General features: G+C 41.6%; 2 protein-coding genes across 27 annotated transcripts in view; one reads left to right on the top strand and one right to left on the bottom strand.

The window, feature by feature from the left end:
• Positions 1 to 1132, top strand: part of LBR (lamin B receptor) — a 31420-nt gene extending 30288 nt beyond the window's left edge. For all 4 annotated transcript variants that reach the window (XM_039530406.1, XM_039530402.1, XM_039530403.1 and 1 more), the window contains exon 14: positions 891 to 1132. In XM_039530406.1, the coding sequence (XP_039386340.1) occupies positions 891 to 1051 (161 nt within the window). In that variant the 3' untranslated portion in view covers positions 1052 to 1132. The remainder of the gene's footprint in view (positions 1 to 890) is intronic.
• A 2960-nt stretch (positions 1133 to 4092) lies between these two features.
• DNAH14 (dynein axonemal heavy chain 14) overlaps positions 4093 to 24622 on the bottom strand; it is a 459746-nt gene continuing 439216 nt past the window's right edge. For 19 of the 23 annotated variants that reach the window (XM_039529958.1, XM_039529963.1, XM_039529965.1 and 16 more), the window contains 6 exons: positions 21617 to 21813; positions 15106 to 15218; positions 10961 to 11109; positions 7716 to 7873; positions 4845 to 4991; positions 4093 to 4502 (listed from right to left, as the gene is read on the bottom strand). In XM_039529958.1, the coding sequence (XP_039385892.1) occupies positions 4290 to 4502; positions 4845 to 4991; positions 7716 to 7873; positions 10961 to 11109; positions 15106 to 15218; positions 21617 to 21813 (977 nt within the window). In that variant the 3' untranslated portion in view covers positions 4093 to 4289. Of the gene's footprint in view, positions 4503 to 4844; positions 4992 to 5330; positions 5452 to 6218; positions 6232 to 7715; positions 7874 to 10960; positions 11110 to 15105; positions 15219 to 21616; positions 21814 to 22583; positions 22677 to 24622 lie in introns of those variants that run through there. The other 4 variants (XM_039529967.1, XM_039529970.1, XM_039529971.1 and 1 more) reach the window with 4 other exon arrangements.

Below are 24622 nucleotides of genomic sequence, written 5' to 3'. Positions count from 1 at the left end.
GGATCTCAAAACAGAGTACATCCAAATGAATTGATGACCGTAAACACACATGAAGGAGGCTGTGTTGAACTCTTGTTGCTGAGAATTTGTTTTAAACTCCAAAGTTTTATGCCTTGGAATTAGGATGCAGCTAAAATTGAGCAAATCTTCCACTATTAAAAATATTTCAGTTAAAAAACATCCAAACTTCAGAAAGTATGGAAATTCAACATTTAGGTTCAAATATCAATTATTTCAGCTTTTAAATATTTTGAGTATAGTGAAGTTCACCTAAAGAGCACCGTTAGCAGTCTGTCTTATCTTAAATTTGGAGATCTAGGTATTGGGAGGATACTTTACCTTAACATTTCCTTGCTTTTGTATGCATCGCACAATACTGTAATATTCTCTCAATGCATTTTTCTGCCTGAATATCCCTTTTGCTTTAGCCTACAGGAAGTGTGCGTTTGTGAGGTTTAATGCAAAATTACTTTCTTTAAGCATTGTAAAATTTGTCACATGTGTACATAAAACAGAGAGCAGGTCTGCAAAATTAAAAGGCCTTCTTCCTTTACACCTCTCCTCCAAAAACAAACTGTTAGTCTAGACAAACTGCCTGCAAAATGTGCCATAGCAGTCTTGCTATATCCTATTATTGAGTGCTAACAAGAGGTTCACTACTGTACAAATAGATGCAATCTCTTTGAAGATGCTCACAGGCCAGAACAAGCACATGCCATACAGTTTGGTATAGATAAAATGTTGTGTTTTGTATAATGTTTGACCTAATAGTTGGAACCCAATATCTGTATCATGACTTGTATTTCAAGGTTTTTACTCTTACTCTGAATATCAGCATATTTTTCTGAGTTTTGCTATATGTACAATGACTTTCCAACTGTGTTCTACAGGTTTTAATCATATTTTGCCATATTTCTACGTGATTTGTTTCACCTGCTTGCTTATTCACCGAGAAGCTCGTGATGAACATCAGTGTAAGAAAAAATATGGCTTGGCATGGGAAAGATACTGTCAACGTGTACCATACCGTATATTTCCATACATCTACTAAGGTACTCCAGGAACTTGTGTTGCAAACTACGTCTGCAGTTACGCATTCTTTGCAAATAAAAACATGCCCCATACCTTTGCACTTCGTCTGTTTGTTAAATTTTTAGGCTTTTCTTAAAGATGTGATTAAACAACGTAGTGAACAAACAAATATGATTATTAGACAGCCGTCTCCAAATATTTACCAACTAGTCATTTTAAGCTACACGGTGTATTCAGTTAGAATAAACCAGTTACCTTGTGATGTATGAATAAGTAAAAGATAAGGAAATACACAGTTCACATAACTCACATATTTAACTGACTTTCAGTATTATCCCTGAGAAAATGTGCTCTCTTTCCCTCCCCGCCACCCCACAAAACAAAACAAACAAAAACTGTAGGGTGCAAGGCTTTGGGGTTTACAACCCAATCAAAATTGTAAGGTTTTGTGCGTTTCTTTTTATTCTTGAGGATCCAATTTTTTAAGTTAAACCTTAATCTACTGAGTTTACATTTTTTTAGAAAAAGTTCATTTAATTGAGCACTGTGATGTATGTTTTTGTTATATTAAGGGAATACGATTTCCATCCAGCTCTTCTTCAATCTCTTGCTGGTTCCCAGCGGTGAGGAGCTAAAAACCATAATCCTGCATTCAGTGATAAATGGAAGGTATTATAAGGTGTATAGTACACACTATGAAGTAAATTAGCTACAGTGTGTTTGCTCTGAGTTTTGTAAAATAGTTCTTAATGTACCATAGGATCCATTGACTGTATTATAAAACCTTCATGTTTTTCCTGTACAGTGTTTGAGAATGTGAGATACAATAGTTTTTTTAGGAACAGTGAGAAACAAACCATTTCCAGTATTTTTTTTTTAAAGTTCTTAAGGATTTTGTAAAGTAATGTATTAATTGTCTTGAAAATTAATTGAAGTATTCATTTTAATATTGTTGACAAATATGCTATGAAAATGTAGAAAATATATTCAATCCAAAGTTTGTGAATCTGGCATTACTACCTCAAATGTAGGTTTTGCCTTTTATACTGTTGCAAATAGCAGAGTTTTTTCAGTGTTTCTATTTAAGTCAATTTTTACATGAATCTTTGTCACATTCTAATATATTTTTGTATATATTTGACTTTTTTTAATCTAGCGTATATATTTTTATCTACTTCTGTCAGTTATGTTCTTTATATCCCAAGAATGGAATTCTATCCCACTGCAAAGGTTTAATTTGTATTTGATTAACTGTAAGTGGGTTAATTTTAATAAGGCTGGGAGAGTGCTGAGGTAATTTTGCATTAATGAACCTTGGGGAACTAGTTTTATCCTGCTTGTCTTTCAGTTGGTAGCTTTTTTCAGATACAAAAATTTAGTAAGTCATTGGTCTTGAATTTTAATTGCACTGTGGAGGGAAATTTGGTACTCCATAGTCAGGGTTCCTATCAGACTACAATTGTTAAAAATGTTGAATAGTTGGATGTGTGATATAGTGATATAATTGAAAAGCTAGTGTTTTTGCTTTTTTTTAAAATGCACTGAGTCATTTTAGTGAATATAGCATAACTTGTTCAACATGATCATGACAGCTTCAGCAGGTCCATGTGGTTGGTTGCTGTTGTAAGGAGAATATTTTAACACCAACTATTTTGATTTCTGGAAAAAAACGTGGTTAAAAGTACCACTTTTTAAAATGAGGTTAAATTATGCTACTAAAAAATAAACTAGCAACCTTTCTACAGTCTGCATGCCATTCTTTGGAGACATGGGTATATATCAACTGCAACTTGTTCTGTACGCTCATATTTTTGATGTAAAATTGATTTAAGTAGCATTTTATACAAACAACCTGTAAACTGAAATAAAATTGTTTTTAAAAGTGGTAGAGTGCAAATTTTGATCACTTATTTATATATTAATTGCATTTTTAAGAGAACAGTGCCAGCTGAATCTTCATTGGAATCATCACCTGAAGAGAAACAAAATTTCAAATGAGGTGTTTTATTTATAAAAATGTTCTTGGCCCTTCACTAATGGCAGCACTTAAGCTCTATAAGCAAGTTTTTGGACCTTTTAAGCAGAGTTATTTAAACATTCCTCTTCACATTTTTGGTTTAATCAGGAGTAACTCACATTTGTAACAAGTGTGGATCTTCACAGTGTGAGGGCACCTACCCCAGTAGTTTGAATTCGTTAATCTCACCCATGCCCAGCTAATGCCGTGCTGTTTTATGTAGGGGTGGGAATGAGATTTTTCTAATCATGCAGTACATAATGTGGAAGTTGTCCATGAAATAGTGCCTTTAATTTTCTCTGCAATGGTAAGATGTCCTTGCAAGAGAAGACAAGAGGCCCAGCCTTGAATGTTGGTCAGCCTGCTATTGGGTAAGAAGAACCTAATTCTGTCTCCTTCTGTGTGCTTTTCGGGGGGGAGCAGTGTTAGGTTTACATGCACTCTTAATATATGTTGGGACAAAGTTTTAATTTTGTGCATCATCAATATAAGTAACTAAATTCTATTTGCACAGTCTTTTTCTGGTGAAGGTGCAGAGGCCAAAATATACATTAATATACATTTTATTAAAATGGAGAAGTGAAAAAGATCTTCATATCAGATCAGTGGTCCATATAAGCTGGTTGCTCTTTTTAAACCTGGCAAAACTGGTATGCACAAGATAAATGGAAGTAGGAGTTTCTAATCAGTTATAACATGAAGATTATCCCTGTAGTTTTGAAGTGGGCTCTGATAACTCCACACTAGCTACCACACTTTGGTAAAACACTTGAACTACCATGGATAGAAGTGAGGAATACACTTATAATACTATGAAAAAGGTCTTCTCATTGGAGCAGTTAACAACTGTGTTCTTTAATTTCGATCATAAACTTAAATCACAATGCTACTTAGAATGCTCTACTTTCCTGTCTAGCCTATACAGAGATGGTGCGTAATTATAAAACTTAGACACACTGCTTCAGATGAATAATCAGATACCAGGGAGGCGAGCGAATGGATAAAACCAATGCAGGAAGAAAGTATCAGGCTGTACATCAAACTACAGATTTTTAAATAAGATTTATTTAACCCAAGGAGTGCTACATTATCTTGATCGCATTTGTACAGTAAGTAGCTGACTGACTACTAGTACTCCTAATGCTTTTGAAACCACTATACTCCCCAATCTTAGTTGTACAGCAGATAAGATGTGGTTTCATTAATAATAAATGGTGGTGGTTTGTTTTGTTCCAATTTGTCAGTCATCCAGTTGGCACAGCATTGCAACCCCTCTTGTAACCCAATGACTGGAAGTTCTCTTGGTTGGTAGACTGACTGTTGTTACAAAGTTAGTGGACAGACCTGTAGATAACAAGATTCCAGCTCTTTGAGGAGTCCGGTAAAGTGGACATTCATAATGCATTAGTTCTCCTTGTTCCTCATCTGGACATGTGTGTCTTGTTTGGATAATCTAAAAATTATAATCCAGACACAAGAGGATTGTTTAATAGCAGGTACATAGTTAAACCAAATGAAAATGTACTCCAACAATTTTTGGTTAGTGAGAACAGGACTAGATCCCCTATGTTAGAAACTAAATCCTGCCTTTTCCTTAGCTGACTCAAGGATCAGCTCCAGTTCTTACTCGTACTGTGCTCAGTGGAAATTTTGCATATTTTACCCAAGTAAGAACTATAGGACGAGGCCATTGGTATTTCCATGGGCGGCCCAAAGTGATAGCATAACAGTTAGATTTGTTTGTAGATGGCATAGCCAACAGATAGCAAAACTTACATAAGAAGTTAGCTCTCACCTGTTGTGGTAAAAACACTATTTCAGGGAGTGGATAAAATCTGTCATGAAGAAAGGGTTCTTCCAGCACATGTGTAGTAGTGCTCCATCGTGCACCATCTATATATAAACCAAAAACTAGAACACCATTTTCTGGGGGGGAAGATTCCTAAGATTAGAGAGAGAAATACTCAGATTATGTATTGTGAGGTAGAGAACAAGACTTTGCTTTTCAGCAACCTTAAGGATGCATGGCGGTTGGCAGCCTGAAGATGGCAATGTCTAAACATAAAATGTACCCACCACTCTTGCTCATTTAAAGGAAATTGGAATGTTAAATCCAGAAGTGGTGGATATAGTCCAGCATAAAGGAGGAAAACAAGTTTAAGTAGGAAGGAAGTCCAGGGTTGTTTTTTTTATTTTTAAGGTATGTGAAAGCAGAGGGGAGCAGGGTGTTTGTGCACAGCTTGATAGTTCCAAGTCACAACAGTAACTCTATATAACATACTAGTAGTTTCTGTAGCTGCCTGTTCTTCTTTTAATGGGGACTGTAAGGTCTGCAGGGAAGGGATTGTCTGTGTTTTCAGGGTGCTATCACGATGCCCCTAGAGCATTACAACAAGGTAGGGCTGTCAAGTGATTAAAAAAATTAATTGCACTGTTAAACAATAAGCCATTTATTTAAATCATTTTGGATGTTTCCTACATTTTCAAATATATTGATTTAACTTACAACACAATACGAAGTGTACAGTGCTCACTTTATATTTTTTATTACAAATATTCACACTGTAAAAAAATAAAATAGTATTTTTCAATTCACAAATACAGTAGTTCAATCTCTTTATCATGAAAGTTGAACTATGTACAAAAAAAACCATTCAAAAATAAAACAATGTAAAACTTTAGAGCTTACAAGTCCCCACTCAGTCCTACTTCTTCAGCCAATTGCTCAACCAAGTTTGCATGAGATAATGTTGCCCGTTCACAATATCACCTGAAAGTGAGAACAGGTGTTTGCATGGCACTGTTGTAGCTAGCATCACAAGATATTTATGCGCCAGATGCACTAAAGAGTCATATGTCCATGCTTCAACCACCGTTCAAGAGGACATGCATCCAGGCTGATAATGGGTTATGGTCGATAACCATCCAAAGCAGTGTGGACCTACGCATGTTCATTTTCATCATCTGAGTCAGTCAGATGCCACTAGCAGAAGGTTGATTTTCTTTTGGTGGTTCGGGTTCTGTAGTTTCTATATCGGAGTGTTGCTCATTTAAGACTTCTGAAAGCATGCTCCACACATCCCTGTCAGATTTTGGAAGGCACTTCAGATTCTTATACCTTGGGTCAAGTGATGTAGTTATCTTTAGAAATCTCACACTGGTACCTTGGTGTTTTGTCAAATCTGCAGTGAAAAATGTTCTTAAAACGAACAACATGTGGCAGGTCATCATCCGAGACTGCTATAACATGAAATATATGGCAGAATGTGGGTAAAACAGACTAGGAAATGTACAATTCTCTCCCCCCAGGAGTTTAGTCACAAATTTAATTAATGCCTTTTTTTTTTTTTAAATGAGCATGGAAGCTGGAATGGTGGCCGAAGCATGTAAGGGCATACAAATGTTTAGGACATCGGGCATGTAAACACCTTGCAATGCTGGCTACAAAAGTGCCATGCAAATGCCTGTTCTCACTTTCAGGTGACATTGTAAACAAGAAGCAGGCAGCATTATCTCCTGTAAATGTAAACAAACTTGTTAGTCTTAGCGATTGGCTGAATAAGAAGTAGGACAAGTGGACTTGTAGGCTCCACATTGTTTTGGTTTTGAGTCATTCCTGTAACAACAACAAAAATCTACATTTGTAAGTTGCACTTAGAGCTTGTACTACAGTACTTGTATGAAGTGAATTGAAAAATACTATTTCTTTTGTTTGCCATTTTTACAGTGCAAATATTTGTATAAATATAAAGTGAAGACTATACACTTTGTAATTGGTCTTGTAATTGAAATTAATATAGTTGAAAATGTAGAAAAACATCCAAAAATATTTACATTTCAAGTGCGATTAAAACTGATTAATTGCGATTAATTCTGTTAACTGCGATTACCTACTACAAGGTAATACCTTGTTAGAGCTGCCAATTTAGGGCTTAGCAAATAAGACAAAAACGCTTTCAGTGCACTTGTTCTCAATAAATTGCAACGTATGTTGCTCTAGTACTCATTGCACCTTATCCACTTACACCCCAAATATTGATATCTATGCCCCCTTTATCCAAGACAGTAAATAGGTGCCCTCCCTAAATTTCCTTGCCTTCTGTCTCTCATAGCTGCGTTTCCATTCTCAGAATGTTGGTGTCTGCTGTCAGAAATGCCCTCCTAATTGCTGGCCTGCCCTCAATGTGAGGGTCCAGTTAGGCCCTACTAGCAGAGTGGATGTGGGCATGTTCTGTATATATTGGGGTTAAAATCCTTTCAGTCTTGTACTTTGCCCGCTGGGAGCCCTCTCTGTATAGATACTAGCAATAGTCAATTTTCTGAGGATGAGTTGGAAATAAACAGAAATGAAAAAGTTTTACTTCTGATTTTCTGCTCATGAATTGTAACCACCAAAATGGGACAGAGGGCAGGGTGGTATTTTCTAGTTTGCGACAGATTCAAAGCATCATGGTGTTTGACTCAAGTTTTAAGAATATGATTATAAGGTTAGTCGTATAGGAACAATTTAAAACACAGGACAACTTAAATATTGGGGGGAGGGGGTGGAGCAATAGCCTGCAGACAGTGCGTCAAAAAAAAATAAAATAAAATAAACCTGTTTTAGAATAACCTTGGTTCCTGCCACATTTACAGTTTGTCGTCTAGCTGCCATTACAGCCCTTACCTTAAATGCAGTTTGTATTATATTTTGTTTTCTTTTGACTTCTCTGAGGTTGCAGTCTTCATCGTGGATCGTAGGAAGTAGTCTATGGCCAAAAGTTAGAGAATCCACCGAGATTCCATTTTGACGAGCATAGTTCTGCAGCACAGCAGTAAGAAACCCTGCAGGAATAAAATACACAACAATCTGGTATTAAAACGCTAAGTGTATTTAAGACCAGAGCCGAGTTTACTCTGAGGCCCACATTTGCTATGCATTCCCAAACTCAAAATGCTCTGAAAACCGGCATCACATCAACCCATGATTGTCATCTCTCTGACTTTCAAGTTAAAGCTACTCCAATGTAAATATACAGTATTGACAAGTATAGTCTCTCACTCTCCCCCTGAAATTTGAAAGTCAAGGTGTTTTTTTTTTTCCTGGTTCATGTATCAAAAATAAAGATTTTTTAACAATTAAAATTTGTTAATAATTAATACATGATCCAGAAAAGAATCCAGCTCAGTACTAGGGCTGTGCTCTTTGCAAAGAGTTTAAAAAAAATTAATTTGGGTTAAATGCAGAAAGGGACTTAGGCATCACAATACCTAATTTTTAAGGACCCTGCCACTGTGTTGAATCCTCTCCAAGGTGTCCTTCCAGGCTCTCTCTATAAACAGGGAAGCCACTAAGAAATACCGCGGAGAGGAATGGGACTTAGGCAGGGCCTAGTGGCAGCTTGGGCTTCACAGCCATGAACCCATGCCTGGATTTAGGGCTGACCTGGCTTAAGTGCCTTTCTCAACGCTACACTGGTTCAGGCAGCTGGGGATTTCATGGTGGGGGAGTGCTCTAATAAGTTGGATAGAGACATGCACAAACCATCAAGTCAGGAAAATTCTCATTGCTAGCTGTTGTTCGTTGGGGCCTGATCTAGTAGGCAGGGGCATGCCTAGTTTGAGAATCCCACCAGGGCTTGGGCACGAGCAGCTTCACAGATTGCTCCCATCAGCACAAATTTTAGGTGCCTTGGGAACTCTGCTGGCAGAAACTTTGAGTGGGGGGTTCTGAGGATCTCGGTGGTGCCTAAATGTTGGCTGTAGGGGCCTAAAGTGACAGTTAGGCACCTAAACGCCTTTGTGGAGCTAACCCATAGCTTCTTAGGTCACTGATCAGCTCCTTGGGCACATTTGGAATCAGCTCTTTTTACTTAGTGACAAAGCCACAATTCACCATATGCACCTAACTGACACTTTAAGCTCAACATTTAGCGCCTCAAAACCCCAGTTCAGCCTCTGCCTAACTCTATAGGCATGTAAAGTCCTCTTGGCACCTCAAGTTCTGCCAGTGGGCATACGCAAAGCTGTTTAAGTCCTGTGGATGCAGTGCTGAAGCCAGAGCTCTCATAAAGTCACAGAATTCGTGACAGAGTCATAGCCTTATGACTGGTTGCCTTATGCAGATGCCAGTAGGTGGCAGAGGACACCTAAATATTAGGCATTGCAATGCTGATGCTAAGTCCCCCTTTTTGGATCTAGCCATAAGTTTTTACATAATGAATTCACTGAGTAGAAATAAAACATGTTTTAACTTATGAGGATACCACAGTGAATAAACCTCTTAAGATCCACACCTCATTTCTTTGTGAGAGATCCAACGCACATAATGCTAGACACTCCATCTAAAACCACAGCTATCAACACAGAGCAGTTGCAAGTTCAGTTCATTTTTATAATGAGGCCTTTGGAAATAATGTATTAACAACTTTTTAAAACCAATAGGGGCACTTATTCCAACCCCTTAAACCTTCCTCCCACAGTCAATGTTTTCTCCAGTCATTTTAAACTTCAGTTGGTGTGAGGGACATGGGTGCAGTAAGAAAAAGTGCTGGTGCCATAATACTACAGTTTAATAAACAAAATAGCCCTGACTTTTGTTGGTAGTAAATTCAGTTTTGGATGCTACCATGGGAGGGCATCATTTAATCAGTAAATGAAAAACGACAAAGGTTATACAAGGTTCCTTCCCCACTCTGAACTTTAGGGTACAGATGTGGGGACCTGCATGGACACTTCTAAGCTTAATTACCAGCTTAGATCTGGTATCGCTGCCACCACTCACAAGCACTACTTTTCTTCCCTGGGTAGTCTTGAGAGACTTCACCAATTTCCTGGTGAACACAGATCCAAACCCCTTAAAACAAGGAGAAATTAACTATCCCCACTCCTTTCTCCCACCAACTCCTGGTGGATCCAGATCCAACCCCCTTGGATCTAAAAACAAGGAAAAAATCAATCAGGTATTTAAAAAGAAGGCTTTTAATTAAAGAAAAGAAAGGTAAAAGAAAACCCTCTGGGAGAGATTAGCATACCAGCTACTCTCACAGACAACAATTCAAAACACAGAGGATATTCCCCTGGGCAAAAATATTAATACACACAAGAATACCCAAATTTGATAATTCCCTTAATGGTACCAAGACAAGTTACAAAGAAAATAAACATAAACCTATTTATCCCTTTCTAAAACTTACTACTCTGATAAGAGGCTGGTTCCTTGATCTTTTTCACTCAGGCTGAAACTGAAACTGACTAAACAAAGCAAAACTTCCCTCCTTCCTTTTGAAACATCTTGTTCCCCCATTGGTTCCTCTGGTCAGGTGTGAGCTAGGCTAGGTGAACTTCTTAACCCTTTATAGGTAAAAGAGGCATTTAACCCTTAACTATCTGTTTATGACATATGGCTAAGCTGTGCAATACCATTTTGGAAGCATAAAAATATAAAGTACATGCAGAAAGAGACTCAGCATGGATACTCAATATTGCTATATAATCCGCAGCCTTATTTTTATGATCTATATAATGTGCGCAGCATTTGGACTGCCTTCAAAAGAATCTTTGCTGAAAATAACAGTGTAATCCAGGTAGATTTAAGGAAGCATCAACTGGCCAACCTTTTCCAAAATAATAATGTCTTCTGATTTAATGAGGCAAGCAGCGTTGAAATTATGTGGTCAGCCAAAAATCAAGATATAAATTCAATCAAAACTAAGTATTAACTGAATACAGATTAGGAAACAGCCCAAGTTTTGGTATGATTTTCTGCAAAAACAGAAGAGAAATGGCCCCAAAAAGGAAGAACCATTTGCCTGCCTCTAACGACATGAAACTCCCCCATCCCCCAGTCCAAGACGGAGAGGGCAGAAGATTTGAGAAGAAAAAATTACAAATCACTATTCATTATTGATGACTGACTAGTTACTAGTGTACCTTGTGGGGAAAAAAACCCTGAAAGCCAGAAGCGACTGGGATTTCCCTGAATGCTGTTGGTGGATATGTTGGACCTATCGCCAGTCGGTGATGAAAATGAGATCCCAGATGTTTTGGCTTGTTTCTGAAGCAGCATTAAGCTGTTATACCTGTTTTTTAAAAGAGGATAATAAATGCTTAAGCAGGTTTTTTTTTAACACCCCCATGCCCTGAAAAAAAAAAACCCAAACCCTAGCTCACTTGTTTGAAAACAAAATCTATCTTCATCATTATTCCTAAAGGCCTATGAATTCCCTAGCAAATTTTCTAAACGTCTTTAGATAAAACACACAAAAATTAGCAAATTTATGTCTGAATGCAACCAGTAAGATCACAGCAAATCATATTATTAAATAAATGTGATTTAGGAGCAGACAACTGTGATTTAAAATTGTCTCTTTGGTAAGCTCTTGTGACTGATTAAATATGATACAATGTATTTTATTCAAACAACACTAATCTGTGTGAGAGAAAGCTAGTTACCTCAAAGTGACGCCAGAAACTTTAATCTTAAATATTATATAAGGTAGGAGCCAAAATTTGCACTCCTTATTTATATGAATAATTTAATTGCTAAATAGCTGCTCATGTGACAGTCAAGAAGGATTTAATTATAGATGTCTAGTAACCTAAAGTGACAATGCAAGGGCTATTATTTACATGAAATGAGATGGTGCTCTCAGTCCAGTACTGGACAAGTGTCTAGATCACAAAACCATCACCATCACTTGCTAATAGTCTGAGCAGTGGGACAATAGATTGCATAGACAGGGCGACTGAACTTTTGCTTCATTGCTAGAGGTGGACCTTGCAGACAAAACTGGGGGGCCCAGAAACTTGCATTTTTGCTGCCTATACTGTACCTGTTCTCTAACTAAACAGAGCACTTCATTTTCTGGAGCTGGCAATCCAGCACCTTTCAACATCAGTGAATATTCAATAAAATTTAAGAAAAAAAATCATGGTCAAACCAAATATTGACTGGCAGTGATGTTAAAGAGAATTGTCCGTAAGGGGCACTCTTCAAGCAAAATGGATCAGATATCGTCTTTGTAAAAAAATTCTTATATTTAATGTTTAAAAATCTTTACATGTAACTAATGCTCAGGATTTTTGTGTTGTTTAGTATGAAGACTCTTAAACTTCCACACACAGAGGACTGCCCCCTCTATTCAAGAAGATTCTGTTTTGATATTTTCTACGCTATCCTAGATTTTTAACCTAATTACAAATCAAACTATAAAAATGTCTCTTAAAATTACTCAGAATAAGTACCAAGGACAGCATTGCAGATGATGGCACCCCTGCCTTCTAAATATATTTCTAGGGTGAAATCCTGGCTTCTCTGAAGTCAATGAGAATTTTGTAATTGACTTCAATGGAGCCAGGATTTCTCCCTTGGTCTTCTGAGTTCTGAAGTAGACAGGTTTCCCTACTCAGAGTAGGGAAACTTAGGCACCTAAATAACTTGAAGGGTCTGGCCAAACTCCTGTTGAAATCAGTGGGAGTTAGGCACCTAAATATCTTGAGGATTTGGGCCTTTGTTTTTTTACCACTACAATGTTTTAAAAGTTAGTGAGAACTTATATGTATATGAAATACATTGTTACGAACTCTCTTAGTGTAAAGTAGGTTTCACATTCAACATGCTTCACTTGGATAAGTGGATCTATTTTAATCAATGACTCCAAGGTTAATATTCAATAACTTTGGCAAGGCAACTGAATTAATTTTGCTTCTCTTTGCATAAAATGACCAGGTTACTCATCTTGACAATTTGAATCTGTCCTTGTTTTTAATACACTTCCTCAAATTGCATGAGAGTCTGTGCGGTGCCTATTCTCCTTTATTTTTCAGTCTTTTCTGGGTCTTTCCTCTCAAAATGCTTTAGTTTCTCCCATCTTAAAAAAAAATCTACCTTTGATCCCATTTGATTCTTCAACTACCAACCTATCTCACTTTCATCTGTAAGTTCCTTGAACATGATGCTTACAATGGCTGTCTGCAGTTACTCTCCTTCAAGCCATTCTAGAAGTTCTCCAGTCTGGTTTCTGCCCTTTTCTGGTTTCTGCCCTTTTCTGCTCAACTGAAACTGCTCTCACCAAAATCTCTAATGACTTCTTCTTAGCAAAAGCTCAGACCCAATACTCTAATTGCAACCTCCTTGACCTGTCAGCCACCTTCATCACAGGCAACCATACTCTTCTTGAAATCTTGTCCTTCTGTGACTCTGCCCTCTTCTGGCTCTCCTCCTACTTCTCTAATTGTGCTTTCAGCATATTCTTCAGACAAGCTTCCTCATCTCCCCACCAGCTTTCTGGGGGGTTCCTCAGAATGTGTCCTTGGTCCTCTTCTTTATGATATGGCCTTTTCTATCCATCCACAAGGTTCTCATTATCTCATTTCTCAATTACCTGCAATATACTTTTCTCTGTCCTTGACAAATACAAACTTGTCCCGCTCATATCCATTCAGAATGTTGCTGCAATGTTTTCCTAGCCCATCACTTAGCATGTCACCTCTTTCTTTGTATCTCTCTACTGGAGTAGTGGGCAACCTGCGGCCCACATGCGGCCTGTCAGGGTAATCCGCTGGCAGGCCGCGAAACAATTTGTTTACGTTGACCATCTGCATGCACAATTGCCCGTAGCTCCCAGTGGCCGCGATTCACCGTTCCCGGCTAATGGGAACTGTGGGAAGCAGCGCAGGCGGCAGGGACATGCTGGCTGCCGTCTCCTGCAGCTTCCATTGGCTGGGAACAGCGAGCCACGGCCACTTGGAGCTGCGGACAGTCAATGTAAACGAACTGTCTTGTGGCCCGCCAGCAGATTACCCTGACAGGCTGCAGTTTGCCCACTACTGCTCTACTGGCTGCTTCCTCTCTATTGTATGAAACATAAGCTATTTGTCTTCACTTTCAAGGGCCTTCAGAACCTATCCCCACCGTACCTATCATCTCATTCAGTATTGAAAGGTCAACGCCTGCCTGTGATAGGTCAATAATGTCAACGTCCAATGTCACCTTTGTGCTTTCTCTCGTGCTGCCCCCGCCCCACACTCCTGGGAAAAGCTCCCACAGGTATTTGCAAAACGAATTATCTATCCTTCTAAACCCTACTTAAAACTCTCCTTTGCCATGAGGTCTACAAAAAAATTGACAGGCTGTGGTCTCAGCACAGCTGTTATCATGCTGACCAATATTATCTCATATTTTCCTTGTACTGCCCCCTTCGGTTTATCTGTATCCATCTGTTGTCTCTTGTCTTAGACCAGGGGTGGCCAACCTGTGGCTCCGGAGCCACATGTGGCTCTTCAGAAGTTAATATGCAGCTCCTTGTATAGGCACTGACTCCGGGGCTGGAGCTACAGGTGCCAACTTTCCAGTGTGCCAGGGAGTGCTCACTGCTCAACCCCCTGGCCCCACTCCACCTCTTCCTGTGCCCTCCCCTGAGCCTGCCATGCCCTCGCTCCTACCCCTCCCCCCCAGTGCCTCCTGAATGCCATGAAACAGCTGATCAGGCAGTGTGTGTGTGTGTGGGGGGGTGCTGGGCAGCAGGCACTGGGAGTGGGGATGGGGGCGGCGGAGCTGATGTGGGGGGCTGATGACATATTACTGTGACTCTTTGGCAATGTACATTGGTAAATTCTGGCTCCTTCTCAGGCTCAGGTTGGCCACGCCTGTCTCAGACTGTATATTCTTTGGGGTAGGGACTGTCTTTTTGTTGGCCCTGGCCCATGACTGGGGCTCCTAGGCACTGTGATAACACAAATAATAATAAATTAATAATACAGCATAACCACCCTTTGTGCCCTGCCGAATCCAGGCTGCTCTAGAGAGTGGGGGCCTATCTAAATTATGTCAGCCTCTCCGAGCTGTCCTATGGCAGCAGCACTACCCAGAATCTTCATAGCACTACATGCTGTGGCCCAACCCTGACACACTCCTCATGTCCCCAGTCATGCCTCCTATGCTAAGGGTTCCTCAGGAGGAGAGCCTGTGGGAGTCCATCTCACCCAAGTATTTGGTTTAGAGTTCCAGCTGGAATTGTAATTTTATTAGGGTTTCCCCCTTTACTTCTAGTTTATTTTTTCATGTTTCACTTTACCTTAACTGTATACAGGTGATGACCTGGTTTGCCCAGGTTGCAAAGAAATTCACTCGTAGAATAAGGTCATCAATCCATGATCCCAAAGACTTATTTGACATATAGGAATATAGCTGTTGCAAATGACAGAAAAGCAGAATCTCATTAAATACCACTACATTATCAAATACAGCCAGTTTATAAACTGGAACTGTTAGCAGTAGGACTGCAGAAGGGAATCACTGCCTGAGAGGTAGAAATGGACAAAATATAGATTAAAAGCCTTTGAAAGAACACTCACAAACTTCTGACAGTGCTCACTATGAAATGCCCTTTAATCTCCTATAACGGATATTGCTCTCTGGACTTTCCAAAGTGTCAAAATCTGACAAAGTGCTAAAATTCAGAACATACATGCTCAAAAAGAAAACAAAAACACAAATGCACCAGCTTTTCCAAAACACACTTGTAATATGGGTTTCCTCAAAAACCAAAGTCTCACATTAGATCCATCTGCCTAAGCATTTCTACTGTCATTGTATCACCATGCTTTCTTTGTGCTCAACACACATATTTGAAAAGATTAGTTGTGTTACTGAAGGTTCAAAAACCAGATCTACTTTGCTAAAAATTTCAAAATTTGGAATTCTTTTAATTTCACAGGATTTAAAAGTGGAACAATGCTTATTTATTTTTTTCAAAAATTTTTGCAAAGTATTTTTGGAATTTCAATTCCCCATTCCCTTTTCCCTATTTTTCCCTTTATGCTAGTCAGTGCAATAAAAATGAATGATATCAAGATTTTAAATTGGACTTTTCTTTTTCCATATTCTTTTTCCATTCTGCCTTTTCAAAGCTGCCTCAACTTTGGAAAACTTATGAAGTGACAAAAGGGAAAATGAAACTGTAACTCTAGTAAATGTCACTTTTTAACCTTTCTCCAACTGTTGCAAAGTTACAGTGGCAGAGATAGTGTGTTTAATTCTTTGGGCACTTTGGACCTTTTCTAAAAACAGGCAACCAACCACAAAACAAAGATCTGGTTTACACTATGAGGTTAGGTCGAATTTAGCCGTGTTAGGTCGATTTTATAAGCAATGCATCTATACAACCAATCCCGTTCTGTTGACCTAAAGGGCTCTTAAAATTGACTTCTGTACTCCTCCCCCCCGGTGAGGGGAGTAGCACTAAAATCGACCTTGCTGGGTCGAATTTGGGGTAGTGCAGAGGCAATTTGATGGTATTGGCCTCGAGGAGCTATCCCAGAGTGCTCCAATGTGACCACTCTGGACAGCTTTCAACTCCGATGCACTAGCCAGGTACACAGGAAAAGCCCCAGGAAATTTTGACTTTCATTTCCTGTTTGGTCAGCGTGGTGAACTCAGCAGCACGGGTGACCATGCAGTCCTTCCAGAATTGCAAATGAGCTCCAGCGTGGACCGAACAGGAGACACTGGCTCTGACTGCTGCATGGGGAGAAGAATCTGTGCAGGCTGAACTCTGATCAAAAAGACGAAATGCTAATATATATGCCAAAATCGCACAAGGCATGGTGGCTAGAGGCTACAACAGGGACGGACAGCAGAGTCATGTGAAAGTTAAGGAGCTCAGCCAAGCCTACCAAAAGACAAAGGAGGCAAACGGTCACGCCGGGTCAGAGCCCCATACATGCCGCTTCTATGATCAGCTGCATAGCAGTCCTATGCACCCTAGGGGGCACCCTACCATGACCCCACCACTGTCCGTGGACACCTGTCAGGGGGAGTCTCACGCAACAGGGAGGAGGATTTTGTGGATGAGGAAGAGGAGGAGGATAATGCGCAGCAGGCAAACGGTGAATCCGTTCTCCCCAGCAGCCAGGACCTTTTCATCACCCTGCAGCCAGTACCTTCCCAAGGCAGGATCCCGGATCCTGAAACTGGAGAAGGCCACCTCTGGTGAGTGCACATTTGTAAATACAGTACAGGGTTTAAAAGCAATAATGATTGATTTGCCCTGAAGAACTGGGATGTGTTTGCGGCCAGTATAGCTACTAGAAAAGTCTATTAATGTGTCTGGGGATGGAGCAGGAATCCTCCAGGGACATCTCCATGACGCTCTCCTGGAGGTCTCTGAAAGCCTTTGCAGAAGGTTTCTGGGGAGAGCTGCCTTATTTCCTCCTCCACAGTAGGACACTTTACCACACCAAGTCAGTAGTAAGTAGTCTGGAATCATTGTAGCACAAAGCATGGAAGCGAATGGTCTTAGGTTCTGGTCGCATTCAAGCAACATTCGGTCTATATCTTTCTGTGTTAGCCTCAGGAGAATGCTGGTTGAAACAGGGGAATTTTGGTAAGGGAACAGTAAAAGGACCCCGTTCATGCTGGGCTGTTTGTGCTTGGCTAAAAGGGATCATCCCTGAGAATAGCCATGCAGTGGGGGAAGGGATCATCCCAGATAATAGCCACATGGTGGGGTGGGGTGGTGGTGTGTGCTGCACATCCACCTGAAAACTGCAGCCCCTCCTTTTAAATGGCAAACTCAACCGGCATTGCTTGCTGTGGGAAAGGAGGGCACTGCAGTTTGAAACCATTTCTATATGTTATGAACGCAGAAGAAGCCAACCCCGTGTACCCTTTGGCTTACCATGGCCGCCTGGAAACCAAATTCTGTTACCCAGCTGTGTGTGATGTGTCACCATACTGGTAGGTGATCAATATAAAAGGCAAAATGCGACCTTGTACCTAAAGCACGTGCTGTCTGATGTGAATTGTGAAAGAGTCTCCCTTTTGTTCTCAGAAATGCATCATCTTAAATTGTATTCACCCTTTTTATCCCCCCGCAGGTGCAAATGTTTCTATGCTCCCCCTATCATCTCCATCCCTGAGGTTATCGCCGATTAGAAAGCAAAAAACCCCTGTATTCGCGATGACATGTTTTCCGAGCTTATGCAGTCCTCCGACACTGACAGGGCACAGCTGAATGCATGGAGGCATTCAGTGGCAGAGGCCAGGAAAGCATTAAGTGAGGGTGATGAGAAGAGGCAGGAGGCAATGCTGAGGCTAATGGGGGAGCAAACGGACACGAAGAGGCATCTGGTGGAGCTGCAGGAAAGCCAACAAGAGCACAGACTGACTGCACAGACTGCATCCACTGTATAACCACCTGCCCTCCTCCCCAAGTTCCATATCCTCCTTACCCAGACGCCCAAGAACGCGCGGGAGAGGAGGGGGGAGGAAAGGGGAGGTTCTGGGCACCCAGCCACTCCACTCCAGAGGATGGCCCAAGCAACAGAAGGCTGTCATTCAAACAGTTTTTATTTGCAGTCTGGCTACAATAAGCAATGTGGCCTTGTCCTTCCCACCTCTCCTCCTCCCCCACCCCACCTGGGCTACCTTGTCAGGTATCTCACTTTTTAAAAATTAATAAAGAAAGAATGTATGGTTTCAAAACAATAGTGACTTTATTTCCTTTGCCAGCTGTGATCAAAGGGGGGAGGGTGGTTGGCTTACAGGGAATTAAAATCAACAAAGGGGGTGGGTTTGCATCAAGCAGAAACACACACAACTGTCACACCGTAGCCTGGCTAGTCATGAAACTGGTTTTCAAAGCCTCTTTGATGCGCAGTGTGCCTAGCTGTGCTTGTCTTAGCCTTGGTGTCTGGTGGCTCAAAATCAGCCACCAGGCGATTTGCCTCAACCTCCCACCCCGCCATAAACGTCTCCCCCTTACTCTCACAGATATTATGGAGCACACAGCAAGAAGCAATAACAATGGGAATACTGGTTGTGCTGAGGTCTAACCTAGTCAGCAAACAGCGCCAGTGAGCTTTTAAATGTCCAAAGGCACATTCTACCACCATTCTGCACTTGCTCAGCCCATAGTTGAACTGCTCCTTACAACTGTCCAGGCTGCCTGTGTATGACTTCATGAGCCATGGGATCAAGGGGTAGGCTGGGTCCCCAAGGATAACTATTGGCAGTTCAACATCCCCAACGGTAATTTTCTGGTCTGTGAAGTAAGTCCCTTCTTGCAGCTGCTTGAACAGCAAGCATCATGCACTTTTCCCAGCCAGCCCATGTTGATGCTGGTGAAACGTCCCTTGTGATCCACCAGTGCTTGCAGCACCATTGAGAAGTACTCCTTGTGGTTTACATACTGGTTGGCAAGGTGGTCCAGTGCCAAGATAGGGATATGCGTTCCATCTATCACCCCACCACAGTTAGGGAACGCCATTGCAATAAAGCCATCCACTATGACCTGCACATTTCCCAGAGTCACTACCCTTGCTAGCAGAAGGTCAGTGACTGCATTGACTACTTGGATCATAACAGTCCTCACAATAGATTTGCCCACTCCAAATTGATTCCTGACTGAGCAGTAGCAGTCAAGCGTTGCAAACTTTCACAGGGCTATCACCACTCACTTCTCAACTGTCAGGGCAGCTCTCATCTTGGTATTCCTGCTCTTCAGGGTGGGGGGAAAGCAACTCAAAAAGTTCCAGGAAAGTGGCCATATGCATGCGAAAGTTTCACAGCCACTGGGAATCATCCCAGACCTGCAACACTGTGCGGTCCCACCAGTCTGTGCTTGTTTGCTGGGCCCAGAATTGGCGTTCCACTGTATCAACCTGTCCCACTGCTGCCATGATGTCCCAATTGCCACATCCCATGCTTTCAGGAACATCTGTGTCCATGTCCTCCTCACAATCGTCCTCTTGCTGGTGTCTCCCAGGTTCTGCACACATGAAGTGTTTACAATGCTCACAACAGCAGCGGTGAGCTGAGCGGGTGTAACGATGCAGTTCTGGCGGGACCCAACTGAGAGTGCCAATTCAGGACAAATTGCTTAAACAGGGCAGTTACGGCCCAAGGCTAGGGTTTTTCCACCTCTAAGGCAAATCAAACCAGCCAGACAAAGAGGACTTTGGTCTCACCCACTGGTTAACCACAAGTCACACAAGCAATTCCCTTAGACACTCCAGCTTTCCAGTATCACCACCAGTGCCACTCGTCATGGGGATGAATGATTACGAAAACCAACACCCCAATAAAAGAAAAAGGTTCTCTCAATCCCAAAGAATCAAGCCCCAGACCCAGGTCAATATACAAATCAGATCTTACCCACAAATCACGCTGTTGTCAATCCTTTAGAATCTAAAATCTAAAGGTTTATTCATAAAAGGAAAAAGCTATAGATGAGGGCTAGAATTGGTTAAATGGACTCAATTACATACACTAATGGCAAAGTTCTTAGTTCAGTCTTGTAGCAGTGATGGAGTAAACTGCAGGTTCAAATCAAGTCTCTGGAGTACATCCACATCTGGGAGGGGTCATTCAGTCCTTTGTTCAGAGATTCAGTTTCTAGCGAAGTCCCTTCAGAGGTAAGAAGCAGGATTGAAGACAAGATGGAGATGAGGCATCAGCCTTTTATAGTCTTTTCCAGGTGTCAGAACACCTCTTTGTTCTTACAGTGGAAAATTGCAGCAAAATGGAGTCTGGAGTCACATGGGCAAGTTCCTGCATACTTTGCTGAGTTACAAGGCGTATCTGCCTTCTCTGAATGGGTCAGTTGTATAGCTGATGGTCCTTAATGGGCCATCAAGCAGACTAGGCAGGGCTAACAGAAGCATAGCATAAGTTTGAAGTACAGACAGTATAGAGCCAATAGTCATAACTTCAACTACAAAAACGATACATGCATACAGACAGCATAACCGTAAAAAAGCAACCTATAACCTGGTCTTAGACACCTTATGACCCCCTTTACATAAGATTTGGTGCCACTACAGGACCTTGTTTGCAACCATGTTCTATATGGTCCCAGATTATATCAATAACGTCACAGCGGGCTCCATGCTTGCTGTGCTATGGCACCTGCATGGGTAACCCAGGAAAAAAGGCGCGAAAATATTGTCTGCCGTTACTTTCACGGAGGAAAGAAGGGAGGGGAGACTGACGACGTACCCAAAACCACCCATGACAATGTTTTTGCCCCATCAGGTATTGGGAGCTTAACCCAGAATGCCAATGGGCAGCGGAGACTGTGGGAACTGTGGGATAGCTACTCACAGTGCACCGCTCCATGAGTCGATGCTAGCAGTGGTATTGAGGATGCACTCCACCGACTTAATGTGCTTAGTGGAGATATACACAATCGACTGTATAAAATTGCTTTCTAAAGATTGACTTTTATAAAATCGACCTAATTTCATAGTGTAGACATATCCAAAGACAACAACACTCCCCTTCCCTGCAACAAACAATAAACATCCAAAAATACAATAAAAAGACTTCTTAGTCCTGAGTCATTTTATTGCAATCAGTGGTAGAAAGGAAAAAAAAAGTGAATATTTTTCAGACAATTTTTTGGTTTGAAAAAAGGGCCACAATTTTAGAACAAAAATTCCCTCCCTCCTTCTAGGGAGCTTCCTGAATTGAATCATCCTCTAGTAAAAGCCTGTTTGGAAGAGTCCCTCAGTGCTTGATTGATCAATTGATTGATCGATCTATCTATACCTGCACATGTAAACTAAGAGGCTTTATAATCTTACCTGCCAGAACTCAGGCACCTTGGACTTCAAAACTGAGTTATAAAGGTCTTCTAACCCTGTGGTGAAGATAATCTCTCCCTTCATAGCTTGTTGAAGTGAATGCAACGATATGGTTATTACAGACAATAAATTATTAAATCGGTCAATCTCCTGGCGAAGAACAGTTAACAAAGCTGAATTGATAAAAGGATCATGTCCTGGTAAAGGAAAAAGGAGTAATATCAGCTGGAACTTTCCTCCCATAGAGAAGTGAGAAGGAGCTGCTCATTATCATGACATTCAAGTTTTGCAAATATTGCCTTAGTTTCTCTCCTATGCTGAGTTAGGGACAAGCCACTTTGCACCATATGAAGTAGTGGGAGAGAACTTTATCATAAGTATTCTATTAGCCAACTGCAGGTTTGAAGTAAGATGCATAAATGACACTCAGAATGTCTGAGACATTTTTTGTTTCAATGCTTTGTGAGCCTCACTTAAATGAGGCAGGGAAATGGAAGATTAAGTTTTATTATAATTCAAGGTAATTTACTTCTCTTTTTCAGCAAAGAAGGAAAACATCCTTTCCCTGTGTATTCACTTTTGTGAATGTGGCTTCCACAGTATCTGCAACACTGTCTGACACCAGCAGGCTCAACACATTAGTGCAACAAGTGAATGTCAAATGTGCAAATTTCCAATTTTATAGAAGTTCTCAAATCTAGCAGCATGATCCTCTGAGAGGAATTTGCTTTTCTTTCAGATTTTGAATTTCTCTTAACTATTAATAGTGAAAATCCTGAAATCTTTGCTCAACACTTAATCTTTACTTGGACAAGACTACAACTGAAATTACTGGGAAGTATGCTCAATTAAGGCGTAAATATGGACTTCAGGTTTTGGGCCTTTTAAAAAATTATTATTCTCATTTTTAAAAATATGGATAAAATTATGAATAGAGTCCAATAGCAACAGATCTGGAATTTATTTACCGTTACATTTTCTTTTTTGTTACACTCTTTCAGCCAAATCATTGCAGCAGATCAATGAGGTGGAGCTCAGATAAACTTGAAATTCTTTGGGACTGAAACACAAATGTGGACCCAGGGGATTCTCAAATATGCCAACAAGTATTTTACACTATTACTGTATTTTCTTTTGGGATTTCACATGCATGCACACATGAATCTAAAGCTAGATATGAGTCAGCCTTTGGTTAAAGCACTGACCAAATGGTTGAGCAATACAGATTAGAAAAGTCCTCCTCAGATTAACATTAAAGACAGGGAAGAATTCTCAGTGTTTTTGGCATCCTATTGCACATCAAAGGCTAGAAAAAACTGACAGAGTCATAGTTAGATGTCTCCCTTATATTATACATTAGCCCAAAATAAGATAATATCCTAAAATTTGTTCAAGAGCATAACTGGCTATAGTGAGTTGCTGATCCACATAACATAAGCTTATTCAACTAATGTCTCTATAGGACTTTTTAGTTACAAGAAAGTTGATTTAACATTTCATCAGAGCTTGGGAAGAATGGTTACTTACCCTGCACTAACTGTGGTTTTGCAAGATGTGCTGTCCACACGTTCCCAATATGTGCAGAAACTGAGGGTAGTGTGGGAGATCTAAACCTCTCCCTATATGGGCTCAGGGGTACTGTCTCCTGTATGCCCCCCGTTGGTTCCAGTAGGGCCACTGAGTGAGGAATGGCATAAGCGGTCACATCCATGTGGGCGGGGGGGAGCATACCAGGTCTGGGTGTCAGACCTGTGATGGATTTTAGGCTGTATAGGTGGACCGAGCACTGTAGTAGATTGAGTAGCAAAGGAGTGCTGAGATGAGAAGACACCCTCTTCCTCAGTATCGTCTTCCTCACTGGAGAATGGAGGGGCCAGAGATGAAGTAAGCTGACGCGGTGCCATGTGTGTCAGGGAAACACCGGTGCCAAAACAACATGATTCAGGTGTCAATGAGCCATGCAGGTCTGCCTGATGTAAGAAGTGTGGTGCTGATAGTTTCAGTACCAAGGTGGTCAGTGCCAACACTGCTGTTGTAGTCGCGTTTGTCAGTGCTGGCCTCCGTGCGCTCTGCATTGTTGGGACAGGAGGTGGCACCAGAACTTGGGCCGAGCGTATTGGTGCCACATCTTGTGGCAGCTCTGTTGGTGCCATAGAGGAGGAGGTAGGTTTCTGTTTGCCCCTTGACTCCAAGCCTGCCCACTTAGGGTCACTGGCTTTCACGGTATGCATGGCACCAGATAAGCCCAATGCCTCATAAGTACTCAGCTAGACTGGGGAGTGCATCTTTTTTGGCGGCTGTTTCAGAGAAGTCAAAGCCCTTTTCCTCACTGTCTTTTTGGAGGAGTGAGCCTTCCACTGTGAACTGGGTGACGTTGCTGGGGAACACTGTCCGGGCTGGGAGTTCATGGATGGCAGGTTTGTAGAAATTTTGGTGGTGCCCAGAACCTGCCCCCCCCAAACTCCGCCCCCACCTGCCTAAGGCTCTGGGAGGCAGTTTGGGTGGGGGGAGGAGGTCTGGGGTGCAGGCCCTGGGCTGGGGATTACGGTGCAGGAGGGGTGCAGGGTGCAGGCTCTGGGATGGAGTTTGGGTGGGGGAGGAGGTCTGAGGTGCAGGCTCTGGTCTGGAGCAAGAGGTTGGGGTGCAGGAGGGGGTGAGGGGTGCTGGTTCTGGGACGGAGTTTGGGTGCAGGCTCCGGGCTGGGGCAGGGGCTGGGTGTGCAAAAGGGGGTGAGGGGTGCAGGCTCTGGGTTGGGGGTGGGGGCGAGGGGTGCAGGTTCTGGGAGGGAGTTTGGGGGCAAGAGTGGGGGTGTATGGGAAGGGGGAGGGGGTGAACACTCTGGGACGGAGTTTGGGGATAGGAGGGGGTGCAGGGGTGAGGGCTGTGGGGCTGAGGATGAGGGGTTTGGGGTATGGGAGGGGGCTCAAGGCTAGGGCAGAAGGTTGAGGTGTGGGGTGGGGGCTCTGGGGCTGAGGATGGGGAGTTCATGATGCAGAAGAGGACTCA

The sequence above is a fragment of the Mauremys reevesii genome, linkage group 3 (assembly GCF_016161935.1).
Source record: "Mauremys reevesii isolate NIE-2019 linkage group 3, ASM1616193v1, whole genome shotgun sequence".
Taxonomy (NCBI): Eukaryota; Metazoa; Chordata; order Testudines; family Geoemydidae; genus Mauremys; species Mauremys reevesii.
This window is presented reverse-complemented; position numbering and strand designations above follow the sequence as displayed.